We start from the raw sequence: 27,468 nt of genomic DNA on the forward strand, positions 1-27,468 counted from the left end.
TCTTTTTTCTTATTACTACTTCACTCTCCTCTACAAGCTGTGTATGCGGCAAGTTTTCTAAACTTCCCCCGTCTTCATCACTTGAATCTTCACCTGAAAGAGCGCCCGCATCAGGTGCCTCGATATAAATAGCTTTCACTTCATCTTCTTCATTGTTATTGAATTCCTCCAAAACGGCGCAAATATCCTCGACAGATAGTTTTTCCCTGGTAACCAACAAATATTATACTTTTACATTGACCGCACAAATCTTTATATAAATGTTTATACATAAAGCGAACCCGCGAGCGTGTCATATATGTCACGCTTACAAGAAACGAAAAAAAAACTTATAAGTACAGTTATTTTCATATCTTTTTTTATACGAACACATGCATTCATAAAATTATTAAAATATGTAGAACAAAGCTTTCACATAATGTCTTGCACTTTGCTAAAATTACTACTTACCGATAGCGTGTTCCCATTTGGATAGTTTTTTTACGTATGTGAAATTTGCATCGTCTTCAACGCCCTATTGCTTTTGTTATACTCTTCTGTTTAGCTAAACTGTAGTGCACTCTCACTCTTTGCTATATTTACTGCGATTCTTATTTAAAAGTTTGAAACATTTAAAATTGCAATTTTGAAAAATCGTATATAAATATAGTGCTTTAAACGTTACATATATGTAACACTAGCGTTTAATGAGTTAAACAATTGTCGCGGCGCCCTGCTGTTCTAGCAAGTTGGGTGGATCATCATCAATAATATATCAATTGCAACCAAGTGGCGTAGCACGGGCATAAACAAGAAATAACAGCAGCGTCTTGTTCCTCGTCCTCCCAACGCTTGCGACGACGTGTACGAGATTCAACGCCCTGCCACCATCGTACTTGTATACGCAAAGTGGCTAAAATTCCAAATCCCAGCGCTAAAAATCTTATAATAATCACAAAATTTGGTACTTGCATGATTGGATTAGTACCAAAATTACAACCAAGACTCCAACATCTGAAACATCAGCTGGAGGCGCAGCAAAAGAAGCAAACATCAAGGTATAAATTTAGATGTAATTACCCTACAAAAAATTCTGGTCACGAAACTTACCCACGCCCATGCAAACATGACTAAGAACATAACATATGATGTATAGTACCTAGTCCAACGGCGTGGAATGACTAGAGCATTTTTTGCAGGGTAGTTAAAGGAACTTCCAAGTGGTACTTGGAGGGTTTTATATAGCCCGGTGAACCATTCGACAGGGATCGATGTTTTTGTCCAAATTACGACATTTTTACTTTCGAATTAGCAACCTAAAAGATAAAAAGGTAGATTAACGTTTTATAGAAGAAAAGTCACACATAAATGACTGCCCGGTGAACCATTCGACAGGGATCGATGTTTTTGTCCAAATTACGACATTTTTACTTTCGAATTAGCAACCTAAAAGATAAAAAGGTAGATTAACGTTTTATAGAAGAAAAGTCACACATAAATGACTGCCACTATGTAACTTTAGCTTGTAATATCTATCTAAGCAAAAGAATTACCACATGAACACTCATGTTTGCAACTTAACAAGATATTAAAGAATGTAACCACAGTTTAATATATTTACACATTTTAAAGGTTTGTGCACAAATAAACAGGCAGTTTGTCTCAACCAGGTCAAGCAGCACCTACCTGTTAGAACGCTAACCCTAATTTCAACATACGCCGTTTATTTGTGAATGCATCTTAGACACATTATTTTGAACAAAACTCTTTAGATGTAATTAAAATTGTATTCAGCAATTCCCGAGCATAATTCCATATATCTAATACCTACCTAAGCACTAGATTTAAAAAAAAAAAAAAAAAAAAAATTTTAAAAAGGCATACCCTTTTCTTTATCATTTTAAGAATACATTTTGGCGCTTTAAAACGTTTGAAGTTAGCTCACGCAATCACGTGAAACGTTTTAGCGATTCATTTTGGAGCTCACCCATGAAATGTTAAAAAAAAAAGGAAATTTTATGCACGAATCGGCTAGAAGATTTAAACTTTCTTTTCTTATATCATTCAAGTACAATATATATATATATATATATATATATATCTACACATATGAATTGCTATTGCTAGCAATATTGTTCGAACCACCAGAAGAAGGTAATATAGGTGCATATAATGCATAGCGCTACATAAAATTTATCTTTATTGCTTTTGTAACAAATTTTCTCAGTACATATTACATATTGTTATTATCATTATAATATGCGCGTTATACCAAATTGATATTTAGTTACACTCAAAAAATTAAGTTTTACCACAAAGCATATCATAAGTGATTATTGTAACAACGTACTAATGTAAGGGCAAAATGAGTTAGGGCCTAAACCATGTAACACTAAAATAGTATGTGCATAGATCAAGTATGTATGTATGTACCTTATATACACTCGCAACCAACAACACCAACACAATCACCAACCGCCCACGTTAATAACCAAAACTAGCTAGAACTTTATAGATATTTTCTTTATAATGAATTGTGAATAAATATTGTAATTAAAATGGGAATGTTGACTACCCTATTCTTTTAGAAGGCACTTAGGGCATACAGGTAAGGGGCCACCGAATTATAGGTGCGTCGGTGGCCATGGTTTTTTTTTTTTTTTTTATAAATGCACCGGGCGTCGCAACAACACCCGCGGCGCCCCCAAGTTATATTCGGCCTTTTGTTTATTTTCCTTTTGGGTCTTTTATTTTCAGCAGTTTTTTTTGAATTTGATTTTCAGCGTTAGTAACCGGCCATGTCCGGTTCGGTAGTTTTTTTAGCGTCAATTTCTTTTTTTGCGGTTATTTTTTTTTGAATTTTTAAATCTTTGAATGTTTAACGGTCTGTCCGTGGCATCCGGTTCTACCGGATGCTGTTTTAAATTGAATTTATAAGCGTTTTGAGTCGGGGTCTGCGCTTTTTGGACAGCTAGTTTTGATAGGCATGATAGGAATTTTTTTCTGTTTATGGCGCAGGAACAGTAAGGTTGGCAAGGACCCGCCCCAGCCGACAATGACTAGCCACTGTGCACCAACACATCATGCCGACCGCCTTCCTTACTGCTTCCATAGTAAATGCGTTACCATAACAGATGGCGCCCAACGTGGTTCCTGAGGCGCTGGGTGCGAGGGTCACTCCAGGTCAACTTGTGAAGTTGACCATCCCACCAGTCCGGGGTGAGCAGCCGCAGGAGCAGCCACCTGCGTTGCGGTGGGATGGTTCGACGGATCAGGGTGTCCGGAGTGATCATCGTCTCCGGTAGCTGAGGGATCCACGCGACTTAACGTCAGTTATCGGGATTTTTGTATTCACCCGTTGAGGCAGTGCTGCACGCACTTTATTTTTTTGTAAGTGGGTTTTTTTTTATTTTTCCCGGAATGTTGTCCGTTAGTCGGCTTAGCTAATATATATGTCCGCTAATTGGGTTTCAATTTTTTTTTTGTAATGTTAAATTTTTTTTTGCCGAATTTGTTTTGTTTTGTGTTGTCTGGAGTGTGTGTAGGTCTTGATAGGACCCCAGCTCATCCCACGTCTCAGGTGGCAACACATAGTGCCACCTGGATTGTGACGGGTTGAGCTGGGATTCAGAGTGGCACTCCTTCCTGTCCCACCAGACTGGGGGAGCGGTTCCGAAACCGCTCCACCCATTGCGGCGGAGGCAGGAGGGGTGTCCAGCGAGAATGGACGGAAGGCCTCAACACCCCCAACCAGTCCCAGGGGCAAGCCCCTGGAGACTGCACCTGCGTTGCGGCTGGGCGTGTTGAGACCAACCCGTGTGTGCCTGGAGTGACCCTAATGGCCCCAACCAGTCTCGGAGGGGGCCTTAAGACCCCCTCGCACTGCGGTTGGGAGCACTAGGGACAAGTATGAATGAGCTTATGTAATTTTTTTTTGTTTTTTTTGCCTGTAGCCCGAGTGCCTTCGGGAAGGGAATGTCAGCATTCCCATTGATTGCACGACACATTTAAATTGCTTAATCGCTTCTGTTTTTTTCAGCTTTTGAAAGTTTTATTTATTTTTTTTGCGTATAAATTTATATACAAAACCTTTTTGTTTGAATTCCTAACTGCCTTACGTGGCAAAAGTTTTTTTTGACCTATCAGTGACCATTTTTTTTTAATATGTCGCGCGACCAGTCGTTCGAACCGGGCCGGAATACCCCGTTTGGGAGTGCAGGGAATTACCGGGGAAACCAGAAACGGGGTAATAAAAATAGAGGGGCTTTCTCTCAGGCCAGGCGTCCCTTGGTGGTGCACACCCCAGTAGGCGGACAATATGGAGACCCCGCGTTAATAAACATGGGCTCGGACCTGAATGACCCTCTCGAGAAACTGGACGGACCTATAAGCACCAGTCACGTGAACGCGCACGATCTCTCGGGGCTAGTGGCCAATGTGGCGACCTACGCACCCGAAGGAGCTGGTGCTTTACCACCAAATCAGGAAATGGGAAATTTTGGAGACGCTACAAGTGATCGGACGAATACCTTAGGAATGCAGGACGAAGCCATTCGTGGAGGCTCGTGGGTGGACGTGCTACACCAACTGTTCCAGGCTTCGCAGGAGGAAATGCGGAGAGAGATGGGCTCAATTAGAGCCAATATGGCCCAGCTCAACGCCGCTCTCAAATCCACGCAGCAAGCGAATCAGCAAAATAGGAACGCAAGTAGGATGGACCGTAACCCATTTCCAACGGGAGTACCACCAATGTACCCGACTCCAAGCAGCATAGCAGTAAAACCGCAGGAGTGGAAAATCGCATTCGATGGCACTGGGAGCGTAGCCGATTTCCTTTTCAAACTGAACACCTTGTGTGAGCGCACACAATGCCCTGACGAACAGATAATGGCTAGTTTCCACTTGTTCCTTTCCGGGCGGGCCGAAGAATGGTACTGGCTGTTCACAAAACAAAACCCTAATGCGACATATGCCTTTTTGTGCTACTCATTGAAAAGAGAGTTTGGCACTTTGAAGACTGACCACGAGATCATGATGGAGATCTCCATGCGGAAGCAAAAAGCAAGTGAGTGTTATGACGTGTTTCACGCTGACATAATCTCCTTGAACGCGCGCTTAAGGGAGCCAATGTCGGAGCTTTTACTGATTGACATAATAAAAAGAAACGTCAACAGTAGCCTTAAGCTGATGCTTTTCAACGCAGATGTAAGGAACCTTCATGATTTACGGGATGTAGCACGCAGAGGTGAACAAGTGCTGAAAGAAAGCAAGCTGTTGGGAGCTACTTACCCAGGACGGCATGTAAGCGAAGCACGCGTGACAACCCCGGACATGAGGACGGAAAACGAGGACGGCGAGATGGATCCGCAGATAGAGGCGCTGGAATATCGACGCAGCAGAAGACCGGACTACTCGGGAATCCAATGCTGGAATTGCCAGGGAATGGGGCACTCCTATATATATTGTGAGGAACCCATAAAAAATCCTTTTTGTTTTAAATGTTGGTACAAGGGTGTATTCACTCCTAAATGCCCTAAGGACCATCGCAGGCAGGGAAACCAGTACCCGAGCGAGAAGGCGGGGGAACCTCGTTCGGCTTCATAGCTCCCACATCAGCCAGTGCTCGAGGCGTCGTCCCGTGCGCTGAACCAGAGGGTGAATCTCTGCATGGAGGTGGTGAGCTTCCGAGGTGCAGTAGTACCCTGGCAGAAGAGCCCTCAAACGTGATAATAACCTTCCCTGACAGTACTGACAATTCGAATAGTTCTGAATCCGAGAGTCAAACGTCCTCATCCGCGATGAGCGAGCCCATTAGAATTCTGCGACACCAGCATAGGGATGTCGCTTGCCAAACGCAACTTTCGCCAAACCTAGAAGAAAGGGAACATAGGTATAAACAAATAAGACATACCATTTTTGAACAATATCCGGTATCGGACAATATTTTGAAGTGTAGGAAGAGATACCACAGGAGAGTACAGGAGCGTAGACTGCACAAGCCACCACGTTAACGCTTACCGAGGATGAAAGGCCTTTAGTAAAGGCTAGAATTAAGGATAGTTTCCTTGTAGGGCTGTTGGACTCGGGAGCCAACGTCTCCATCTTAGGGAAAAACGGAGTAGAATTCCTAGAGGATAACGGCTTTGAATATCAGCCCTTACATGCGTTCGTATATACCGCGGGCGGCAACAAGCAAAAAATTTTTGGCTCAGTATCTCTACCGGTCACCTTTAAAAATATCGCAAAGGTTATTCGTTTTTACCTTGTCCCCTCACTTCTCCAAGAAGCATACTTCGGGGTAGATTTTTGGAGAGCATTTGCGTTAGCTCCCGAAATATCCCCAAGCGTAGAGTGTTTAGAGGTTAGACTTGAGAAGGAAGAAGAACTTAACCTGCACGAATTGTCACCAGAACGAAAATCAGAGTTGCAAAAGGTCATCGAGACGTTCCCTTCGTACGAGAAGTTAGGCCTAGGACAAACCAAATTAGTGGAGCATCACATCGACACCGGTGATGCTGTACCTATAAAAAGCAAACATTTCCCTCTTTCGCCACCGAGGCAAGCCGAAGCTTTTAGAGAACTAGACAGGTTACTCGAATTAGGAGGTATAGAAGAATCCAACTCCCCGTGGTGCAGTCCTGTAGTACTGGTCCGGAAACCAGGTAAAGTTAGGCTGTGCATAGATTCCAGGAAGGTCAACGCGGTTACTAAGAAAGACTCGTACCCCCTGCCTCATATCAACGGCTTATTGAGCAGACTGAAGGATACGCATTTTATTAGTGGCATTGATCTGAAGGACGCGTTCTTCCAGATCAAATTGACAGAGTCCTCTAAGGAAAAAACAGCATTCGCAGTTCCGGGGAGGCCTCTGTACGACTTCAAAGTAATGCCATTTGGTCTGTGCAATGGACCGCAGACTATGAGTAGGCTGATGGACAAGGCAATCCCTTCGCGCCTGCGAGAGAACGTCTTTGTCTACCTGGACGATCTGATGGTATGTAGCACTAATTTTGAGGATCACCTGAAATTGCTAGCGGAAGTGGCCCAATGTTTGAGAAACGCAGGGCTGACAATAAACGTGGATAAAAGTAAATTTTGTCAGAAGGAAATACGCTACTTAGGATACTTGATAGGCAGCGGGTGTCTGAAAGTGGATCCGGGAAAAGTAGAAGCAATGCAAAACTTCCCGATCCCTAAATCCCCTCGGCAAGTGCGTAGGTTTGTGGGCATGGCAAATTGGTACCGAGCGTTTATTACCAATATTGCTGACTTGGCAGGTCCCTTGACCGACTGTCTTCGTAAGTCAGCAGGCCCGTTCAAGCTTACCTCTGAAGCTATAGAGGCCTTCGAAAAGCTAAAAGTAGCTTTGAGTTCCGCCCCTGTTTTGGCCTAACCAGACTTTTCAAGGGAATTCGTAATACAATGTGACGCTTCCAAAGTAGGTGTTGGCGGAGTGTTGTTCCAGGTCGATGATGAGGGCGCTGAGCATCCAATCGCATTCGTGTCGAAAAAGCTGAATAATGCTCAACGCAATTATACAGTAACCGAGCTGGAATGTCTTGCAGCCATAATCAGCGTGAAGCGTTTCCGACCCTATGTCGAAGGATTACCTTTTCGGATTATTACGGACCACTCCAGTCTCAAGTGGTTGATGACACAGAAAGACTTAAGCGGGAGGTTAGCGAGATGGTCACTCTTATTGCAAAGATACGACTTTAGAATGGAACATCGTAAGGGCACCCTGAATGTAGTACCAGACGCACTGTCGCGTTTTGATGCTGACGAGTTAACTTTCACTAACACACCCGGAGAAATAGATTTAGTCTCTCCCGAATTTAGCAGCAACGAGTATTTAGACTTAATTCGGACCGTCACCGAAAACGAGGAATCACTTCCGGATTTACGAGTTGTGGACGGTGTAATTTTCAAAAGAGTTAAGTTTCGTAAGGGGATGGAAGGGGAAGAAGACTCGTTGTGGCGTTTATGGTTGCCAAAAGGGTTGACTGAGGAAGCAGTGAGATTAGCACATGACGCCGGAGTTACCATGGCGGATGGCAGAAAACCTTAGAACGTGTTAGGCAGAAGTACTTCTGGCCGCAGCAGGCTAAGGACGTCAGGGACTACGTTCAGCGTTGTGACACCTGCAAAACGGTAAAACCCACCAATCAGCAGTCGAGACCACCTATAGGGAGTACCTTTGAATCCGAAAGGCCATTTCAGCGGTTATATTGCGACTTTCTAGGGCCGTATCCGAGATCTAAGCGGCGAAATCAATTTCTGTTCATAGTACTAGACCATTTTTCAAAATACGTTTGGCTAAAGCCCATGCAGAGAGCCACCACTGTTAACGTTATAAATTACTTCGCTTCAGAAATTTTTCCAGCTGTAGGGGTCCCTGAGTTTATTCACAGTGACAATGGTAAACAGTTTATCTCGAAGGAAATGAACCAATTTTTAGTAAATTACGGGGTGACGCACGTGAGGACGGGGCTATATTCTCCCCAAGCGAACGAATCCGAACGCGTCAACAGAGAAATTGTTTCTAAGATTAGGATTTTCCTGAAAGATAAACCTGACCATACCGATTGGGATAAGCATATACCCGAGATTTTATCAGTTTTGAGAAGTGATTTTCATCGGCGATTCAGTGTTCTCCATACTTTGCATTATATGGCCAAAACATGGTCCAGCATGCCTCAACGTACAACATTTTAGGGAAACTCGGCAGCCTTCGGGAAGACCAAGTTACGGTAGTAAGCCGAGCTGACAAGTTGACTAATATTCTCGAGCAGATCCGTAGAAATTTAGATCAGGCCAAGGATAGGGGAGTAACCACCTATAACAAGCGCTCTAGACAGGTCAACTACAAGGAAGGTCAGGAAGTTTTCCGAAAAAACTTTGCCTCAAGTAACTTCAAACAGGGCATTAACGCCAAATTCCTACCCAAATACCTGAAATGTCGCGTGCTTCGAAAGATAGGCAATGCATTGTATGATCTGGAGGACCTAAACGGGAAATTGATAGGTCGCTTCCATGCTTCGGATATTCGTCCGCAATGAACCAACAAGGGCGTTTCTTTTGCCAATTTACAATTTGATTTTTTTTATATACCCACCAATTGGACTTTTTTTGTCTGGGCGTTTTGGCGGTCGGGGACATCTCGCCCAGTATTCTCCCCGAGCAATGACCTCATAGGTTGTTCACACGCGTACTCACCGAGGACCGTGAACACCCTGGCAGTCCACACTTAGGTCGGACTAGCCTTTCGGAGTTTTGATGAGTTCTCCAGATCAAAATGTCTACACTTTTTTTGTTTTGCATTCCTGTGGGGGCGATAGCCACTAGAAATCATCTTTCGGAGTTTTGACGAGTTCTCCATAACAAATGTCTAATTGCCGCAAAGCCCTTATAACTAGGAAACAGAAATTATTCCCAACTTGACTTAATTTTTTTTTGATAGAATTATGTTGCCCGGCTAGCTTCGTAGTAGGACTTTGAGACTCTTATCTCAGGGGTGAGTCGTGCCCCACGTTGCTTGTCGTCGAAGATTCCTGGCAGTAGCTTCCCACAGATGATCCGGTTTCCTGTTCGCTTCATCGTCAGGTCTTCAAAGCGAAGCAGGTTTGTTACGGTCTGCTGCTACGGTCTACGGCCATGATCCCCTTGGGAGCGTGTTCACGCGAACACACCTAGCGATGTGGTGAAAGTGGCGATGAAAAAATATCGAAAACCGGAAAAAGACACACCGGCCATCACTACGAAAAATTTTTTCTCTTTTAGCACGAGGTTCCAGCAGCGTAAAGCTCGAGTAAGTCATCCTGATAAGAATTTAAACCCAATGGGTAGAACTTGAACATTTTCCAAAGTTCTATGAAATAATCCCTTACTGGTGCAAGGAAGATTGGAAGAGCAAAAGAAAATATACACAAATACATACTGCGAAGGCTGATGCACAATAAAAGCGGGAACTATTTTGTGGAATTGCTGCTATGTATTGAAAGGTTTAATTAATTCAACTACGCCAATAATTACTTATAAAAGTTATGGTGATCAACGCCAATCAACTAAACCTTAAAACTGCATGTGTTACATATGCACATATTTGTTGAACGTAGAATTAGTCATAAACCAACAATACGGAATCGCGTTAAACAATTGTCGCGGCGCCCTGCTGTTCTAGCAAGTTGGGTGGATCATCATCAATAATATATCAATTGCAACCAAGTGGCGTAGCACGGGCATAAACAAGAAATAACAGCAGCGTCTTGTTCCTCGTCCTCCCAACGCTTGCGACGACGTGTACGAGATTCAACGCCCTGCCACCATCGTACTTGTATACGCAAAGTGGCTAAAATTCCAAATCCCAGCGCTAAAAATCTTATAATAATCACAAAATTTGGTACTTGCATGATTGGATTAGTACCACAATTACAACCAAGACTCCAACATCTGAAACATCAGCTGGAGGCGCAGCAAAAGAAGCAAACATCAAGGTATAAATTTAGATGTAATTACCCTACAAAAAATTCTGGTCACGAAACTTACCCACGCCCATGCAAACATGACTAAGAACATAACATATGATGTATAGTAACTAGTCCAACGGCGTGGAATGACTAGAGCATTTTTTGCAGGGTAGTTAAAGGAACTTCCAAGTGGTACTTGCCCGGTGAACCATTCGACAGGGATCGATGTTTTTGTCCAAATTACGACATTTTTACTTTCGAATTAATAAAAAAAAAAAAAAAAAAAAAAGATAAAAAGGTAGATTAACGTTTTATAGAAGAAAAGTCACACATAAATGACTGCCACTATGTAACTTTAGCTTGTAATATCTATCTAACCAAAAGAATTACCACATGAACACTCATGTTTGCAACTTAACAAGATATTAAAGAATGTAACCACAGTTTAATATATTTACACATTTTAAAGGTTTGTGCACAAATAAACAGGCAGTTTGTCTCAGCCAGGTCAAGCAGCACCTACCTGTTAGAACGCTAACCCTAATTCCAACATACGCCGTTTATTTGTGAATGCATCTTAGACACATTATTTTGAACAAAACTCTTTAGATGTAACTAAAATAGAAAAAAAAAAGGAAATTTTATGCACGAATCGGCTAGAAGATTTAAACTTTCTTTTCTTATATCATTCAAGTACAATATATATATATATATATATATATATATATATATATATATATATATATATATCTACACATATGAATTACTATTGCTAGCAATATTGTTCGAACCACCAGAAGAAGGTAATATAGGTGCATATAATGCATAGCGCTACATAAAATTTATCTTTATTGCTTTTGTAACAAATTTTCTCAGTACATATTACATATTATTATTATCATTATAATATGCGCGTTATACCAAATTGATATTTAGTTACACTCAAAAAATTAAGTTTTACCACAAAGCATATCATAAGTGATTATTGTAACAACGTACTAATGTGAGGGCAAAATGAGTCGGTTGCCATGGTTATTTGAGGGTGGGATAAATGCACCGGGCGTCGCAACAACACCCGCGGCGCCCCCAAGTTATATTCGGCCTTTTGTTTATTTTCCTTTTGGTTCTTTTATTTTCAGCAGTTTTTTTTGAATTTGATTTTCAGCGTTAGTAACCGGCCATGTCCGGTTCGGTAGTTTTTTTAGCGTCAATTTCTTTTTTTGCGGTTATTTTTTTTTGAATTTTTAAATCTTTGAATGTTTAACGGTCTGTCCGTGGCATCCGGTTCGACCGGATGCTGTTTTAAATTGAATTTATAAACGTTTTGAGTCGGGGTCTGCGCTTTTTGGACAGCTAGTTTTGATCGGCATGATAGGAATTTTTTTCTGTTTATGGCGCAGGAACAGTAAGGTTGGCAAGGACCCGCCCCAGCCGACAATGACTAGCCACTGTGCACCAACACATCATGCCGACCGCCTTCCTTACTGCTTCCATAGTAAATGCGTTACCATAACAAAATGTTAATATCGAAGGCGTAAGGACCATATCTAGCTTGTGACAGGAATTCACACAAATTCAATAATACATAATAATTTTTTGTACAATTAGAAGACATGTTTCATTTGTTGCGCTAGTTGAAAAATGAATATTGCGCAGTGCTGCAATGAGTTGAGCTGTTCTTGCAACTAAAATATAAAAATTATAAATACAATGGAAAATAAACGCTTCTGGTGCGAGTTTTTCGACTTATACTGTGAATTACCAGCACTGTGGGAAATAAATAGTGTTTTTTTTATACAATTAGTGCCTTTTTTATACAATTAAAACACATGTTTCATTTGTTGCGCTACAATAAAAATGAATATTGCGCAGTGTTTTTGAGCCGTGTATGTCAAAAATTTTATTTGCACAAATTCCGTCGTTTTATATTTGCGCATGGCTTTTGTGTCATGTATGGGCCGTCTAAGCTGGATACATTGGTGCTTTATCGGTAACCGTATCGGTAACCTTAGCTGATTCGACCAACCTTATGAGAATCAATGCAATCGATTATTGGTGCCGCTAAGGTCGTAACCGTATCGTAGCCAACCAATTGGGTTTTGGTTTACCGTCGTAACGATAAACAGCTGATTACGTTAGGGATACGGATACAGCGATACGACATACGGCACCAATGACTCCAGCTTTAAGTGTGATATCTTATCTGTCAACTGCCTGACAGGATGTTCAATATGGCTACTTTTTAGCGTTTTGACAGGGTGTTCAATATGGCGGCGCCTATCTTCAAAGGGTGATAGAAAGGGATACAGAGTGAGACAGCGATAGGCAATTACAAATCAGGTGATCCAATCACTTTGGAATTTTTACGTCTATGCAGAAGATATCACACTTAGTTATCATTCACAATGACGGAAGGAACGAACAATGGTGAGAACTTTATAATTCTACTTTAAAGGGAATTATAATAACATCATGTAGACAACCTTAAAGAGCCAATTAAGCTTCCTTAACCCTAACGCCATAGTCGTAACCTTACCCATATCCATAACCATCTCCAATGTGATCGATTTATGGTGCCTTAACCTAAAAATCCTGAAAATTTCATAAAAATGAAGAAAACGTAAAAAAATACAAACATATTTCACAAAAAATAAGTCTCTTAGTCATAACCATGGCGGAACGATACAAGGTGGCAGCATGGGACAGCTGATTATAAACTTTTTTATTTGATTTGATACATCAACTTCCGGCGCAGTGCGATTTTGACATTTGTCCATCGAATTTACAAAAACAAGAGACATGGCATTTTTATTTATGTTTGTAGGCATGTCACCATGCTGCTACCTTGTATCGTTCCGCAATGGTCATAACGTATCCAAAACAATGAATAAAATCTACAAAAAGTTATTAAATTCACCAACTCCAATATTTTTAAGTTATGGATATGGGGAGAAACAAAAAACCAATTGGTTGGCTATGGTATGGTTATGGCTTTAGCGTTATGGTATGGCACCATTAAGCTGGAGACATTGGTGCTTTATCGGTAACCGTATCGGTAACCTTTTAACAGCTGATTCGACCAACCTTATGAGAATCAATGCAATCGATTATTGGTGCCGCTAAGGTCGTAACCGTATCGTAGCCAACCAATTGGGTTTTGGTTTACCGTCGTAACCATAAACAGCTGATTACGTTAGGGATACGACTACAGCGATACGACAAACGTCACCAATGACTCCAGCTTTAATCGATTACATTGATTTCCATAAGGTAGGTTCGATCAGCTGTTTTATCTGGTTATGGATAAGTCACCATTAATTGACCCTTTAATCGATTACATTGATAGATAGATAGATAGATAGATTGATATTTATTATTAATATGTTTACATATTTTTTGATTTCACAATAAATTTTAAATATCACAAATTCATTTTCAATTCACAGACGTGTATGATATATATATATATATTAAGTAATAAAAAGTAAAAAGTAATAAAAAGTATTTTAGCCTTGAATAAGATCTATACATAGCCGTTTAAAATTCATAACATTATTCTCTCCTTTGATATAATCAGGTAACGAGTTAAATATGTTAAGGTCCTTATATAATAATGTGTTTTAGGCTGCAGTAGTCCGCTGTAATCCTAGTCGAAAGTCATTCGCATTCCGCACAGCATATTGGTGTGTATCTCTAACATACTGAATGCAACTTGTTAAATACATCGGCGCACTGTTCTGTTTAATTTTAAAAATCATTATTAGTGTATTAAGCATCAGTTTTTGCTCAATATTTAGCCATTTCAATGTTTCAAGCATGTGACTTATTGGGCTGTATTTGTGGCATTTTATTATTGATCTCATACATTTGTTTTGTAATTTCTGTATTCTTCCTATTTGTGATTGGTTACAAGATGTGTACAGAATTGTGGAACAGTATTCAAAATGTGGCTTTATGATTGTATTGTATATTTTCATTGCTGTTAAAGTGTCTAATTTATTTCGTATTCTTCTAAAGAAGTAAATCTTTTTTGCAGCTTTTTTACACAAATAGTCCACGTGATTGTTAAATTTGAGCTCATTGTCTATTATTACACCTAAGTATTTCATATTGGTTACTTGCTCAATACTAGTATTATTTATCACTAAATTTATTTCGCTATTTGTATTCATCACCATTACTTTTGTTTTCTGTTCATTCAATTTGAGCCTATTCATTTTAAGCCATTTCCTAATTTCATCTATATCACATTCTAACTTTCGTTTACATTCTTCCACTGTTTCTGCTTCTGTATATACCAATGTATCGTCTGCATACATTACCAATTTGGATTTTGATATCACTTTTTCTATATCATTTATGTAAATTATAAACAGAATTGCTCCCAGAGATCCTTGGGGCACCCCTGTATTCACATATGAAAAACTTGATTTTGTGGATTTTATTTTTGTTTGCTGTCTACGATTTGTAAGGTAGTCCCTAAACCAAAGTAGCTCTTTTCCTCTTATTCCATACATATACAGCTTTTTTATTAGAATACCTCTGTCTATTGTTTCAAATGCTCTTTTAAAATCAAGAAATAGAGCTGCTATTATTGTTTTTCGTGGACGCTTCTTCCGCTCACTTACGACGAAGTTTATTGCACTTTCACATGAATGATTCTTACGAAATCCGGACTGGTTTAGAGACAGTATATTATTAGTTTCTAGGTACGTTTGTAGTTGATTTTTCACAACACTTTCCATTATTTTTTCAAATATCTTAAGAGTATTTATTGGACGAAACTCTTCACATTTTTTTTTTGTTTTAGCGTTTTTTTCAACTGGCACTACCAATGAGTCCTTCCATTCATTTGGGAATACTCCGCTCATTAATGAATGATTTATTAACTTTGTTAAGAAAGGCCCAAGTACATTCCAGTTGTCCAAAATGATCTTTGGGCTCACATTATTCCAATCCTTTTTGTTCTTAAGTTTTTTACAAATTGCCTTTAGTTCGCAAATTTGTATTTCTTTAAAATGAAAGGTTTCAGGACAATGATCAATATTGTTAATATATATTTCTTTATCAATTGAATTATCTATTAATTCTATGCTCTCAATGAAGTATTTATTGAGCTTATCAGCTATTTCATTTTCATCACTTATTTCTTCGTTTTTATAAAATATAAGGCTTATTTCGTTTAAATCTTTGCTAAGTATTAAATTTTTAAGTATTCTCCACATTTCTTTTTGATTTGTTGCGCTATTGATTTTTAGCTTAAAGTATTTATTTTTTGCCTTTATTATCTCTTGTTTGTATTGATTTCCATAAGGTAGGTTCGATCAGCTGTTTTATCTGGTTATGGTTTTATGGGTATTTCCCCATTAACTGGCCCTTAAGGTAAGGTTATCCAAAACTGTCTATAATCTGAATTTATCATTTATTTTGTTATGTAATGCAACCCTGGGTATAATAGAATTTTTTAAATAACTCACCACTTCTCTGACATTACAATTGACAATCGGTATAAAATATAAATATTCACAGGCTTCTCGCAAATTTATAGTTTTTTGTATTAAAAACCAAAGAATTTAATTCAACTGCTAAGCATGGCACATGAGGTAAAGTTAGAAGCTCTGTACGACGACTCTATAGTCAAAATTCTGAAGGGTACTAAGAATGGCGATTCTGAGACAACCAAGGGCGCTATCACAAAAATCTTGTCACAAATAAAGCGATACCAAGAACGTATTCGCAAACACATAGATGATAATTATGTTGATTTCATGCCCAATCAAACAACCGCCGATTCCTATCTCGACGAAGGTGAACAGTTGGTACGTGAAGCTGAGAACTTATTACAAACGGTAGCGAGTGATGCAGCAGCCGCATTACGCCAAGCCAATTCAGAACTAGTAGCATGCATAGATGAACTTAACGAAATGTCGCTGGGATTGCGTGTATCCTATCGTATACTCAAAATCGATGACCTTTTTCAGTGTGTCGAAGAAGCAAATTCCAATAAGGAATATTTAGTTGTGCTCGATCATTTGAGTAAGTTGAAAACGTTGATTTCCTGTGACGCAGGAACGGATTCGGATCGTGTGTTTCAAAAATGTGATTGTTATGATGCAATTAAAGTAAAATATCATATACAAGCTAATATATTACAACAAAATTTACAACAACGTTTCGAGTTACTTGTGCAATTTACAGAGAAACCATTCTCGCATTCAAAATGTGTCACGTTGCAAGTATCCAAGGATGTTAATCAGCTGCAAGACACTGTAATGGCGCTATTTCAGGTAAGTGTATTATTTGTATATATTTAGGTTTAAAATAAATTTTAAGACCAACAAAAAAAGAGCACTAGCTGCTATGGCTATCAGCTTGTTCAGGTAAGTGTAATTTTTCTTCTGCAAAGGTTTTTTTGTATCAAGGGAACTTGTTAAAATTTGAGTTTTTTTAGGCACGCTACAATCCCATTAAGTTGTGTAGCTTCCTATTGGGAAACTGTTTTGAACCTATTATTTTGAAACCTGTTTCACTCGATTACAATGAGGATAATCCGGATCATGTGCAGCTTACGCTTTCCTACTCCTTAAAAGAAATGAGTAAAAGTCTACGTCCTTCATATAAACAAGTTTTCGAAAATATTAAGTTGCTTTTGCATTGTTTGGCCAACATAAACGTTTCAGTATCGAATGAGCAACAAGTCTTCTCCATTATAGGCGATCATATAAAACAGCGTCTGCTGTATTTACTTGTGGAGGAGTGTCTTATGCATTCAATACCTAAAAACATGAATGAATATGAGGAATCCACGTTGGTAGAAGATGTAATACAATTCGAGCATTTTTTAGCCGATGTCTTTTTGATTAATACCGACACTGATCATGCCTTAAGCGACTTTGCAGAGAAATTCGAAACATATTTTCGAGAACAGTTTAGCAATAAGCTTTTGGAGAGTGCAACAGATATAATGCATAAAGATTTGCAAGATATGACATTGATAGCTGAAAAGAACTCTGCGGAGGATGTGGCGAAAAATCCGTTTCTTTTTCCCTGTTGCATGGTGTCGAAAAGCACATTGGTAATTACATATTTTTGCAATAAACACATGTACCTTTTTAAAGTTGGTGTGTGTTTAGGAACTGATAAAGCTTATGGAACGCATATTACGCCAGGTAGATGAAGCAGAGGACGCTAGCCTGTTAAATGTGATTAGCGTTATTATCAATTCATATGTGGGTGAAGTGCCGAAATTGCATGAAAAATTATTGGAGAATATACCACAGCAGTCAGCGCTATTCTATAATAACTGTCAATTCCTAGCTCATTGGGTCACCACCAATTCGGAAAAGAACATACCCACATATCCTGCGCTGGTGAAGATTTTGCATATGACTGGCAGCAAACATTTAAATGTACAAATTACTTATCAGCAAAAGATTATAATGGGCATTCTTAATGATTTTGGTAATATTCCACATGTATTATGAAAGGATATTGCATTTTTCATGTTTTAAATTGGTTCTCCTTCTTTCCTAGATATTTCCGATGCACATACTGTTGGTACAGCGCCTTTGAAGCTGTTGCGGCAATGTCTGCGTCAATTCGATTTGTTAAAGAATGTGTGGCATAACGTATTACCTGAAGGCGTATATAATAAAATATTCTACGATATTTTAAATGACTTTTGTAAAGAAATTATAAGGCGTATACAAGCAATGGAAGATATTTCAGCTACTGTGGCAAATGAGTTGAGCGAATTGATTGGCGTTATATTGGAGAAAGTACCGGCGTTATTTAAGGTACATACATAATTGCTAATAATTCAGAACCATATATTTAAATTCTTTCTTTTCTACACACTTACAGACCAAACATGAAGTAATACACATAAAATCTTGGTTGAAACTTGAGCAATTGAAAATGATATTAAACGCTTCACTGCAAGAAATTACCGAGCAGTGGTGTGAGGGTGCTGGTATATTAACTGCCAATTATAAGGCTGAAGAAATCAAGCACCTGATACGTGCACTTTTCCAAAACACAGATCGGCGTGCTAAGGCATTAGCTAAAATTGTTTAAGGTCTTCATTCTCTACGGCGAACGATATTCCAGGCGAACGAATCGCCTACCAGAGATTTTGAGTAGCAATGGTATTCTGTATAATTTTTCGTTCGGCCCTTCATTTCTTACGTTATGTTAAACTGGAAGGTGAAATCAAATGTCAGATGATATGTTGCTATTGTTTAACATAATGTAAATATACTAGCCACTTGTCTCTAAGGCGAAACGAATGACCGTTTCATAATGGAGAATGAGGATCTAAAATTCGTTTTTATTTTTAGTATTTCTACATGCGTGAATAGATTATGGCGAGAACTTGTATGCTCTATTAATAACCTACAATGAACTAATAATGAATGAGTTTACCTACTACATACAAGCCTTTAAGTCACCACTACTGATACTTAGCATAGACTTGACTTGACTTGGCGTTAACTTGGCAGCTTAGCCACGATTATACTCCACTTGGCGCATACAACCTGGCATCATAATCAGCGTTGAAATTTATTTTTAAATAAATGTCAATTTGTATTACAAAATGTCAAAATGAAATGGAAACGAACAAATGGCATCTCAAAATGTAAACGTCACATAGAAAATCAAAATTCAACATACTTCTAAAGGCTCCATTACTGATACTTAGCATAGACTTGACTTGACTTGGCGTAAACTTGGCAACTTAGACACGATTATACTCCACTTGGCGCATAAAATCTGGCATCATAATCAGCGTTGAAATTTATTTTTAAATGTCAATTTGTATGACAAAATGTCAAAATGAAATGGAAGCAAACAAATGGCATCTCAAAATGTAAACGTCACTTAGAACTTACATAGAAAATCAAAATCCAACAGACTTCTAAGTCAAGTTAAGTTTTGAGTAATCAGTAACATGCAATGTTCATTTAACAGAACTGTAAGTGACAGTTCGCAAGCCAAGTCAAGTCTATGCTAAGTATCAGTAATGGAGCCTTAAGTCAAGTTAAGTGTTGCTATGTTTTGAGTAATCAGTAACATTCAATGTTCATTTAACAGAACTGTAAGTGACAGTTCTCAAGCCAAGTCAAGTCTATGCTAAAGCCGTGGTTACTCACGAACGTACGTAGAAAAAACGTGTCAGCTGACACGACCTATCTTATGAGTGTGCAATGTAAACGAAAACTCACCGACATGCAACGCCCGTACGTACGTAGCCCGGAACGTAGAAATCAAAACAATTTTGATTTTTTTCCGTAAGAACGTGTCAGCTGATCGCTCTCTCACTAGACAGAGTTGCCCAGTAAACTTTTGTGCGCTAATTTTTGACCGTTTGCAGTCTTATACAAAAACACCTAATTAAAGTTTGAAAAATTGTGAAAATAATTCGAAATAATTATGTAAAAGTGCAGATTAGAAATATGTAATCTATTTATATATAATTAATATTAATTCCAGCCTTTTACAACATCAAAAATTAAATTGGAAAAAGTTGATGTTTCCATAAACATGCATGCAAAATTGTCAATGGCAATAGTGCTTATCTGTAAACAATACACACACAAATATGTTATGTACATGTACACAGACGCACACAATGATTCCTACGTGCTTGAGAGTTCGGTCAAACGTGCTTCATACGACAAACGGCCGTACGTACGGCACACGTCGGTGGGTAATTGCCGGATAAGTATCAGTAATGGGCCCTTTAGCACCTACATGTTACCAATTATAAATTTACGCATTCCGTTCTAGTCGTTCAGTCAGAGTGGTCGTGCGGGTCATCCTCGGCTCAACTGTAATTTGTCGGGCTTTTTTAGTTGAGCCGAAAATTTTAATGGCCTCAAGGTAGGCTTTGTGCTTCCTTCTGGCTTTTCGGCAGAGTTGGGAGATGCAGTGCTTCACTGATCTGGTGTCAGATAGTGGTGGAAAGTGAAAGCATATTGAAAAATTGGAAATGACAACCTGGCGTGGGCCACATAATACCAACTCGATTTACGTATAACTGTCGTAACGGGAAAATGCTTAACACATGGCAACAGGCCATATACTGGAAATTAAGGAAATTCTCGGAATTATAACGGAACAAATTACGGATTAATAATTTTATGCTGAATAAGCAGCTCGTTTTAAAAGCTATGCAATACTGTGCATATCTATGAACATTAAATTGCATTTTTGATTGCAAAAATTTTAAAATCACTTTCTGTGAACATTAATAAATTAATTGACAAATTGAATATAACCTGGCGTAGTGCCATCTAAATACCAATCTCAATTGAATTTGAAAACAATTACAAAAATTGCCATCCATTCGCAAGCTGCTACACGTGGTTCTGGCCTCTTTGAAATTACATCTCAAAAAAAAAAAAAATATATATATATAACACTAAATACGAAGACTATTTGAATATAACCTGGCGTGGTGCCATTTAAATACCATTTTACAAATCACGGATAGTCAAATACTAATAGCAAGCTGCTACACATGGTTCTGGCCGAATTGGTATTACCATTGTGTACTGGTGGAGCTCAACGTGCGTCTATACAACATTGGAAATTTAATCCATTAATTAAACAACATATAATATTGATAATAACCTGGAATATGGGACTTTTAATATAGTCCCCTCCATTAAACCAAATTTCAAAAAAAAAAAAAAATTATAAATTTATCACTTTTATTAGGCGCTGCATTCGACAATAGCTTGTCCCAACATGGGCTGTAATTGCTCGCGTAAAAGACTGTGATCACGGCCATGCGTAACTATTAGTATCTTTTGTGCCTCTTTCAAGCTGCGCACAGCTTCGCTTGATTGACGTTTGTACAATTGAATTTTACCAATTTTGAAATAGAGTAAACCCAACAATGGATGCCATTCGCCATAGTATTTCCTATGAATTTTATAGTTTACTTAAAAATATAAGATTTAGTAGTTTCGACATTTTGTAAACGTACCTAAATCCTGGCACTAATTCCTTGCCATACTCTAATGCTTCTTCCCATTTAGATACATCGATAGCTGCATCAAATGCGGCATCTAAAGTTTTTATACGCCAAATATTTAGAGGATGTATAAAACCATTTTGTTTGGACAGGCAGATTTTGCACACATCTAAATCTAAAAATATAATTAAAAGTAAAAATATTGTTTTTTTATTTATTTCATAATTCCTTACAAGCCACTTCCTTCATATTCTCCAAATGCGTTTTTGTTATTGTCATTGCCTCATTATAACCATTACGTTGCTTCGGACTAATTCCAACATCACAACGTGGACAATTAATGAGATTTATATCTAAAAATTCATGACATTTTTCATTGCTACAAGCTGCGGCAAGCATTTCATGCGTCTCTTGCACATCTGTGCATTTCGGACATATGCAAAGGAAATAGTAATTTGATTGAAGTTCGGCGCGTCGTTGTGCGGGTGTATTTAGCAACTCTATGTAGCTAATAAATATCTAATAGGGAGAAAGTGCATGAATTAGAAAAAATAAATAAATAAAATAAAAACAGACATGAATGCAATGTAAGGATATTTCTTTAACTTACCTTAGACCAATCCAAGTACTCGATATCTTCAATCGCATGTATGTGAAGTGTAGTACCTTCGAAGGTAGCAACCGCATTTGGTTTGCAGCTATGATCTGTTACTGAGACACCCAAGTAAATGGCAGTGGCTATAGAATTCATTTCTGGGTCGAGTATGCTGAAGCCGTTTGTGATTAACTGAAAGGGGAAAAAGCAATGTAATTCAAACTTTTTGGCAAAAATACAACCATTTCTTTTAAGTGTTATTGAAAGATTTTGTACAATGTTTGTACAGTTTATTAGTGGATGAATACCCCTTTATTATTTAAAACATTTATATTTGAAACGGTAAACAGGAAAGCATGAGGAAATTTGAAAATCTTGACGTTTTTACGTTAAATATTTTTTTTTTTAAAATTAAAAAACAAAAAAAAAAAAAAAATAAGCGAAAGCATCAGGCGCCGTTATCGGCGCAAATTTTATCTATAAATAAGATTGCAAGCACGCAAGCAATGTTGATGGCTGCTTCTACCGGTAAATAAAGTTTAAGTTTAGTTCAAAGTGGATGCCATCTAGAATTGTTTGGCCAAACGCCAGGAAATTGCGAATTCATTGAGGCAGTCACTTCTCATATATAGCTATGTAAAACAGGTGGCGCACTGCTACAACAACAACAACAACAAAAACAAGTGGCACGTGCTGGCTATCATCGGCCATAAATAAAACTAGAAACTAATTATAGGCACCTAAGCTATTTTAAAACAAATAGTTTCTTACCCTACCATAGATGCTTGTCAACTCGGTGAAATTTGGCACAATAACGCTATCCCCCATCATATCCTTCAATACCACGTATAAAGACTCCAAGTGTTCCAAGCGGCGCACGTCATTTTTAATCTCTGCATAATCTGTTGGCGAAAAAGAAAAGTATTTGTTATACTCAAAAAAAAAAAAGATAGCATTAAAGACAACCCTACTCACGCGACATGAGATCACGAAAGCGTCGCGAACATGTCTGTGTATAATAGCCACGCACCAAATCACCGCCCTTATCTAAGTGAATGATTACTTTACATAGCATTCGTGCAGCATCTGGCACAATACGTGGATAAATTCGCTTTAGGAATGGGCATTCAGTTTTATGAACGTTCCAGCTTTTCATTTGGCAATCACGACTACAATAGTACACATACTGACAATTGGAACATTTTAGCACTTTTCCCCTGCAATGCAAAAATAAAATACATTTAGTGTTTGTTTTTGCTGGTTCTTTACTTCAGCATTTCATCACTCACTTTTGCAGACAGTTGTCGCAACGTTCCTTACGGTACTTGGATTGTAATACAAATGCGAATGGTTCTTCTGTTAGTATGCGATCGCCCCTTTTTATAGCTTTGTCACTACGTGTTGTTTTTGCCGATTTCATTTGGTGTTAGTCGACTGATTATCGCACTTCTTATCACAACGGATAAGCGTTGTTATCGCTGGCGGTTGCCCCAACAGTCGTGCGCTACGGAAAGCTGCCAAGAGCTCCTCAAATTCTCTTATGCGTAGAAATGTATAGTTCTTAGCATACAGCAAGTCCTTGAACGTCTGAGGAAAATGTTTATGAAATAAATATTTTTTTGGTAATAGTCTAGTTGAGGGGTCGACTGCTAATACACTACCATAAATATCGAGAGAGGTGTCAAACGACGCGTCTTGATATCAGTATTAATAATCCGAAGGTGGCTACCGCCACGGTGATGCACAAATTTTTTTGTGGGTACTAACATAACAACAACCACATTGAAATCGCCAACTTCAACTGCAAATATCTCCGGACAGATAAAATTTTTCTTTTCCGCCTTCGGATTTTCGAGATTAATACGCGTCTTTTGACACCTCACTCGATATTTTTGATAGCGTATTAGCAGTCGACCCCTCAACTAGACTATTACCATTTTTTTTTATATTAAATACCATTTTACGCACCGATCATTGCGAGTGACTCGTATGTTTGTTCTTTTTTATACTGCTCTAACTTGGTGAGAATTGAATTGGATGTCGGGTATATAATTTCACTCTATGGTAATAGTAATCCCAAAACTCCTGCGGCCTGATGATAAAACCACTAATTTTTAATGGGCTCGTCTGCAGTGAATATTCGTTTGCTTATTCTTCCAACGCACCAGCCTATTACATAGTACAGGTTAAACTTTACAATGACCTATTATTCTATTTTTGTATTTACCAGTCAAATTTAATATGAAATATATGTAAATAAAAATTAAAAATATAAACGGTGCTATTTTGGTGACACCTAATAAAGTTCGTGGCAAACTTGCCATAGCCATAACGCCTTAATCAGAACCATAGGGCGCTTAATAATAATATTTACATGAGGACCTATATCAGTTTCAAATTTGCATGTGGTCGAATCTATTATAAAAGAAAACCTCTAGTCGTTTGATTTATAATTTTTCTATGCACACACCAACATCTGTGCAAAAAGGTGCTCCGCGCAGAAATTATTTCGGTTAAAGGGTCTGGCAAAGTTGACATAGTCATAACCATATTTTTACTTGTCCATATCAATTGGCATCAGTTATTGGTGCCTTAACCAAAAAATCGTAAAATTTCCATAAAAATTACTGAAAACGTATCCAAAACAATAAATAAAATCTTCAAAAAGTTAATAAATTCTCCAACTCAAATATTTTTAGGTTATGCATATGGTGAAAACCCAAAAACCAATTGGTTGGCTATGGTATGGTTATGGCTAGCACGTTATGGTATGGCACCATTGAATAATTACATTGATTTCCATAAGGTTTGTGGGTAAGACAAGAGTGATAACTTCTGCATAAACGTCAACGGCGGCCACCGTGGTGTGATGGAAGCGTGCTCCGCCAACCACACCGTATGCCCTGGGTTCAACCCCCCGGCAAAGCAACATCAAAATTTTAGAAATAAGGTTTTTCAATTAGAAGAACATTTTTCTAAGCGGGGTCACCCTCGGCAGTGTCTGGCAAGCGCTCCGAGTGTATTTCTGCCATGAAAACCTCTCAGTAAAAACTCATCTACCTTGCAGATGCCGTTCGGAGTCGGCATAAAACATGTAGGTCCCGTCCGGCCAATTTGTAGGGAAAATCAAGAGCAAGACGCAAATTGGAAGAGAAGCTCGGCCTTAGATTTCCTCGGAGGTTATCGCGCCTTACATTTAATTTTTTAAACGTCAAAATCACAAATAGAATGGATCACCTGACTTTTTATTGACTATCACTATCTCATTCTCGCTCTATCAACCACTGAAGAAGCCGGTCCTATGTGCCGCCATATTGAACACGTTGTCGAAACGCTTAAAAGTAGCCATATTGAACATCCTGTTCTGTCCAGTTGACGGATAACATATTACACTTGTTTTAACCACAATGACGCTAAGTTTAAAAGGCCCTTGAGTACTTGCCATATCCATATAGAGAAGCTGATGCAACCAACCTTATGGAAATCAATGTAATTGGTGAATTGAGCCATACCATAGCGCCCTGGCTCAACCATACCATAGCCATATCCATATATGTCTGAGTTAGCGAATTTATTAGCTTCTTTGAATATTTTTGTTTTGTTTTGGACAAGTTTTGACTAAATTTTGCCTTTCCTTTTTTTATGTAAAATCATAAAATAAGAAAAAATGTGGTTAAGAATAGAGAAATATGACTATGTCAATTTGACACAATTTGATTGCATGATCCATTCAGTTTTTTTGCGGAGAAGTACGCGACCGCGTCTCTGATTTTTGATCGGTTAAATCATTGTACAGGTTTACAAGTATGATATGTATGAGAGGGAAACAATTTCTTTCCCTTTCTAACACACGGCAGTTTGACACTTCGGTCAGTGTCAAACTAGCGTGGAACCCAGTGGAACCTGCGTGGAACATGAGTTTTGACACTGAACGAAGTGTCAAAATTACCGGGGTTGCTTCGTCGAAAGCGACACAGGGAAGCAAAAAAGGGATTGGAATATCAGATATGGGTTGCTGTGATGGTAAATTTTTTGAACGAATTTAGTAGAAAATTCTAAGCGCACCCATATGGGTCCTTCAGAAAATTATAAAAAAGTCTTCAATTGGGGTATCTGAAGACGCGTAGTTATTTCAGTATTAAGAATACAAACACGTGAGTTAAGTTTTTCTACCCGTTCAAAAGTTCTCCGCGAAAAACAGTTTGAAACCGAGGTCGACTGCAATAACCCGTCCAAAAAAGCGGAAAGAAAAATGAATAGACGCATTTTGTCCTGTTGTCAATAGTCCGAAGAGAAAAAGTATTCGAATTATTGGAAGCGAGGCCAAAACGCGTCTATTAATACCTCCCCCGACGGTTTTGGTCGTGTTTTAGCATTCGTCCCCGGTAATAAAGTATCACAATTTGTTAATTAAAATTGTCCAAAATATATGGTTATTAAAGAGAGATGTAATTAAGAGCTCGTTTGAAAGTAAATAAGTATATTTCTTTGTAATATAAGAAAAAAAATTTTAAGCAGTTTTCGATAGCAGCTACTAAACTTTTTTTGGTCCTAAGAAGTACAACAGTGCCAAATAGCATCCACAAAAAAAACGAACAAGAACAAGCATTTTATCAGGTGAGCGTGGCTGTGTATGTGCGTGCTGCTACATATCCTACTTGTAGACCTGTACAATGGGTTAAATGTCGTTTTTCAGTTTCTGTGTAAATATATTGTGATAGAAGAATTTTCGAATTGCGGCATTAACGTTTACGCGCTTGGACGCTTTACCGTGCCACAAATAAAAGCGAAGAACGGCACATGGCTTTCAATTGTTATGTTATAGTGGTGTGAAAGCGTCATAGCCAGAGGTGGACGTGAGCTTAGCACCTTCTAAGCGATCATATTTGTATACGATGAGCGAAAGCACAATGGCTACTTCGTCAAAATCGACGACAGCTGTTTTAGTTTGATTTTGATGGTCGTACAAAAAGGAGTGTCGCACGCGCGCTTAAAGCTGGAGACATTGGTGCTTTATCGGTAACCGTATCGGTAACCTTATAACAGCTGATTCGACCAACATTATGAGAATCAATGCAATCGATTATTGGTGCCGCTAAGGTCGTAACCGTATCGTAGCCAACCAATTGGGGTTTGGTTTACTGTCGTAACGATAAACAGCTGATTACGATAGGGATACGGATACAGCGATACGCCATACGGCACCAGTAACTGCAGCTTTAAACAGAGTACCAAAGAATTCGTGTGGCACGTGCTCACTGTTTAAGCATTGAAATCAAACTCAAAAAATATTTGATGGTGCCATGCAGTGTTGCCAGGTTAGCCTTTTCGAGGCTAGATTTAGCCTTTTTTTGCTTTTAGCCTCGAAATTTTGGGTTCAGCTTCGTGACTTTTTTCTAGCCTTTTTTACTCCGAATGTATTTTTAAAAATTTCTAAAATAAAATAA

General features: G+C 38.5%; 2 protein-coding genes and 1 long non-coding RNA gene across 3 annotated transcripts; 1 reads left to right on the forward strand and 2 right to left on the reverse strand.

Annotated features, from left to right (window-relative positions):
* The first annotated feature begins 15,927 nt into the window (after positions 1-15,927).
* Zw10 (Zeste-white 10) lies at positions 15,928-18,767 on the forward strand. Its single transcript, XM_067780272.1, has 5 exons — positions 15,928-16,732; positions 16,897-17,520; positions 17,579-17,906; positions 17,979-18,241; positions 18,309-18,767. The coding sequence occupies exons 1-5, from the start codon at positions 16,037-16,039 to the stop codon at positions 18,519-18,521; spliced, it is 2,124 nt and encodes a 707-aa protein (XP_067636373.1). The 5' UTR covers positions 15,928-16,036; the 3' UTR covers positions 18,522-18,767.
* Positions 18,254-19,134, reverse strand: LOC137249100 (uncharacterized). The gene is made up of 2 exons (XR_010952250.1): positions 18,710-19,134; positions 18,254-18,643 (listed from the first exon to the last, which is right to left on the reverse strand). It is a non-coding gene; the product is annotated as an uncharacterized lncRNA (long non-coding RNA).
* Positions 19,135-21,017: 1,883 nt separating this feature from the next.
* On the reverse strand, positions 21,018-24,416 carry Smyd3 (SET and MYND domain containing, class 3). The gene is given in 10 exon segments (XM_067780273.1): positions 21,018-21,374; positions 21,439-21,601; positions 21,660-21,945; positions 22,037-22,213; positions 22,793-22,923; positions 22,997-23,238; positions 23,311-23,443; positions 23,446-23,608; positions 23,978-24,190; positions 24,396-24,416. Coding segments are annotated over 9 exon segments (1,509 nt in total). The 5' UTR covers positions 23,981-24,190; positions 24,396-24,416; the 3' UTR covers positions 21,018-21,163.
* Between the last annotated feature and the right edge of the window lie 3,052 nt (positions 24,417-27,468).

This window comes from Eurosta solidaginis, chromosome 4 (assembly GCF_040869045.1).
Source record: "Eurosta solidaginis isolate ZX-2024a chromosome 4, ASM4086904v1, whole genome shotgun sequence".
Taxonomy (NCBI): domain Eukaryota; kingdom Metazoa; phylum Arthropoda; class Insecta; order Diptera; family Tephritidae; genus Eurosta; species Eurosta solidaginis.

Coding starts and splice junctions, on each gene's coding strand:
- Zw10 (XM_067780272.1), top strand. CDS start 16,037: ATGGCACATGAGGTAAAGTTAGAAGCTCTGTACGACGACTCTATAGTC. Junction 17,521..17,578: donor TGGTGTCGAAAAGCACATTG/GTAATTACATAT, acceptor GTGTGTGTTTAG/GAACTGATAAAGCTTATGGA. Junction 17,907..17,978: donor GGGCATTCTTAATGATTTTG/GTAATATTCCAC, acceptor CTTCTTTCCTAG/ATATTTCCGATGCACATACT.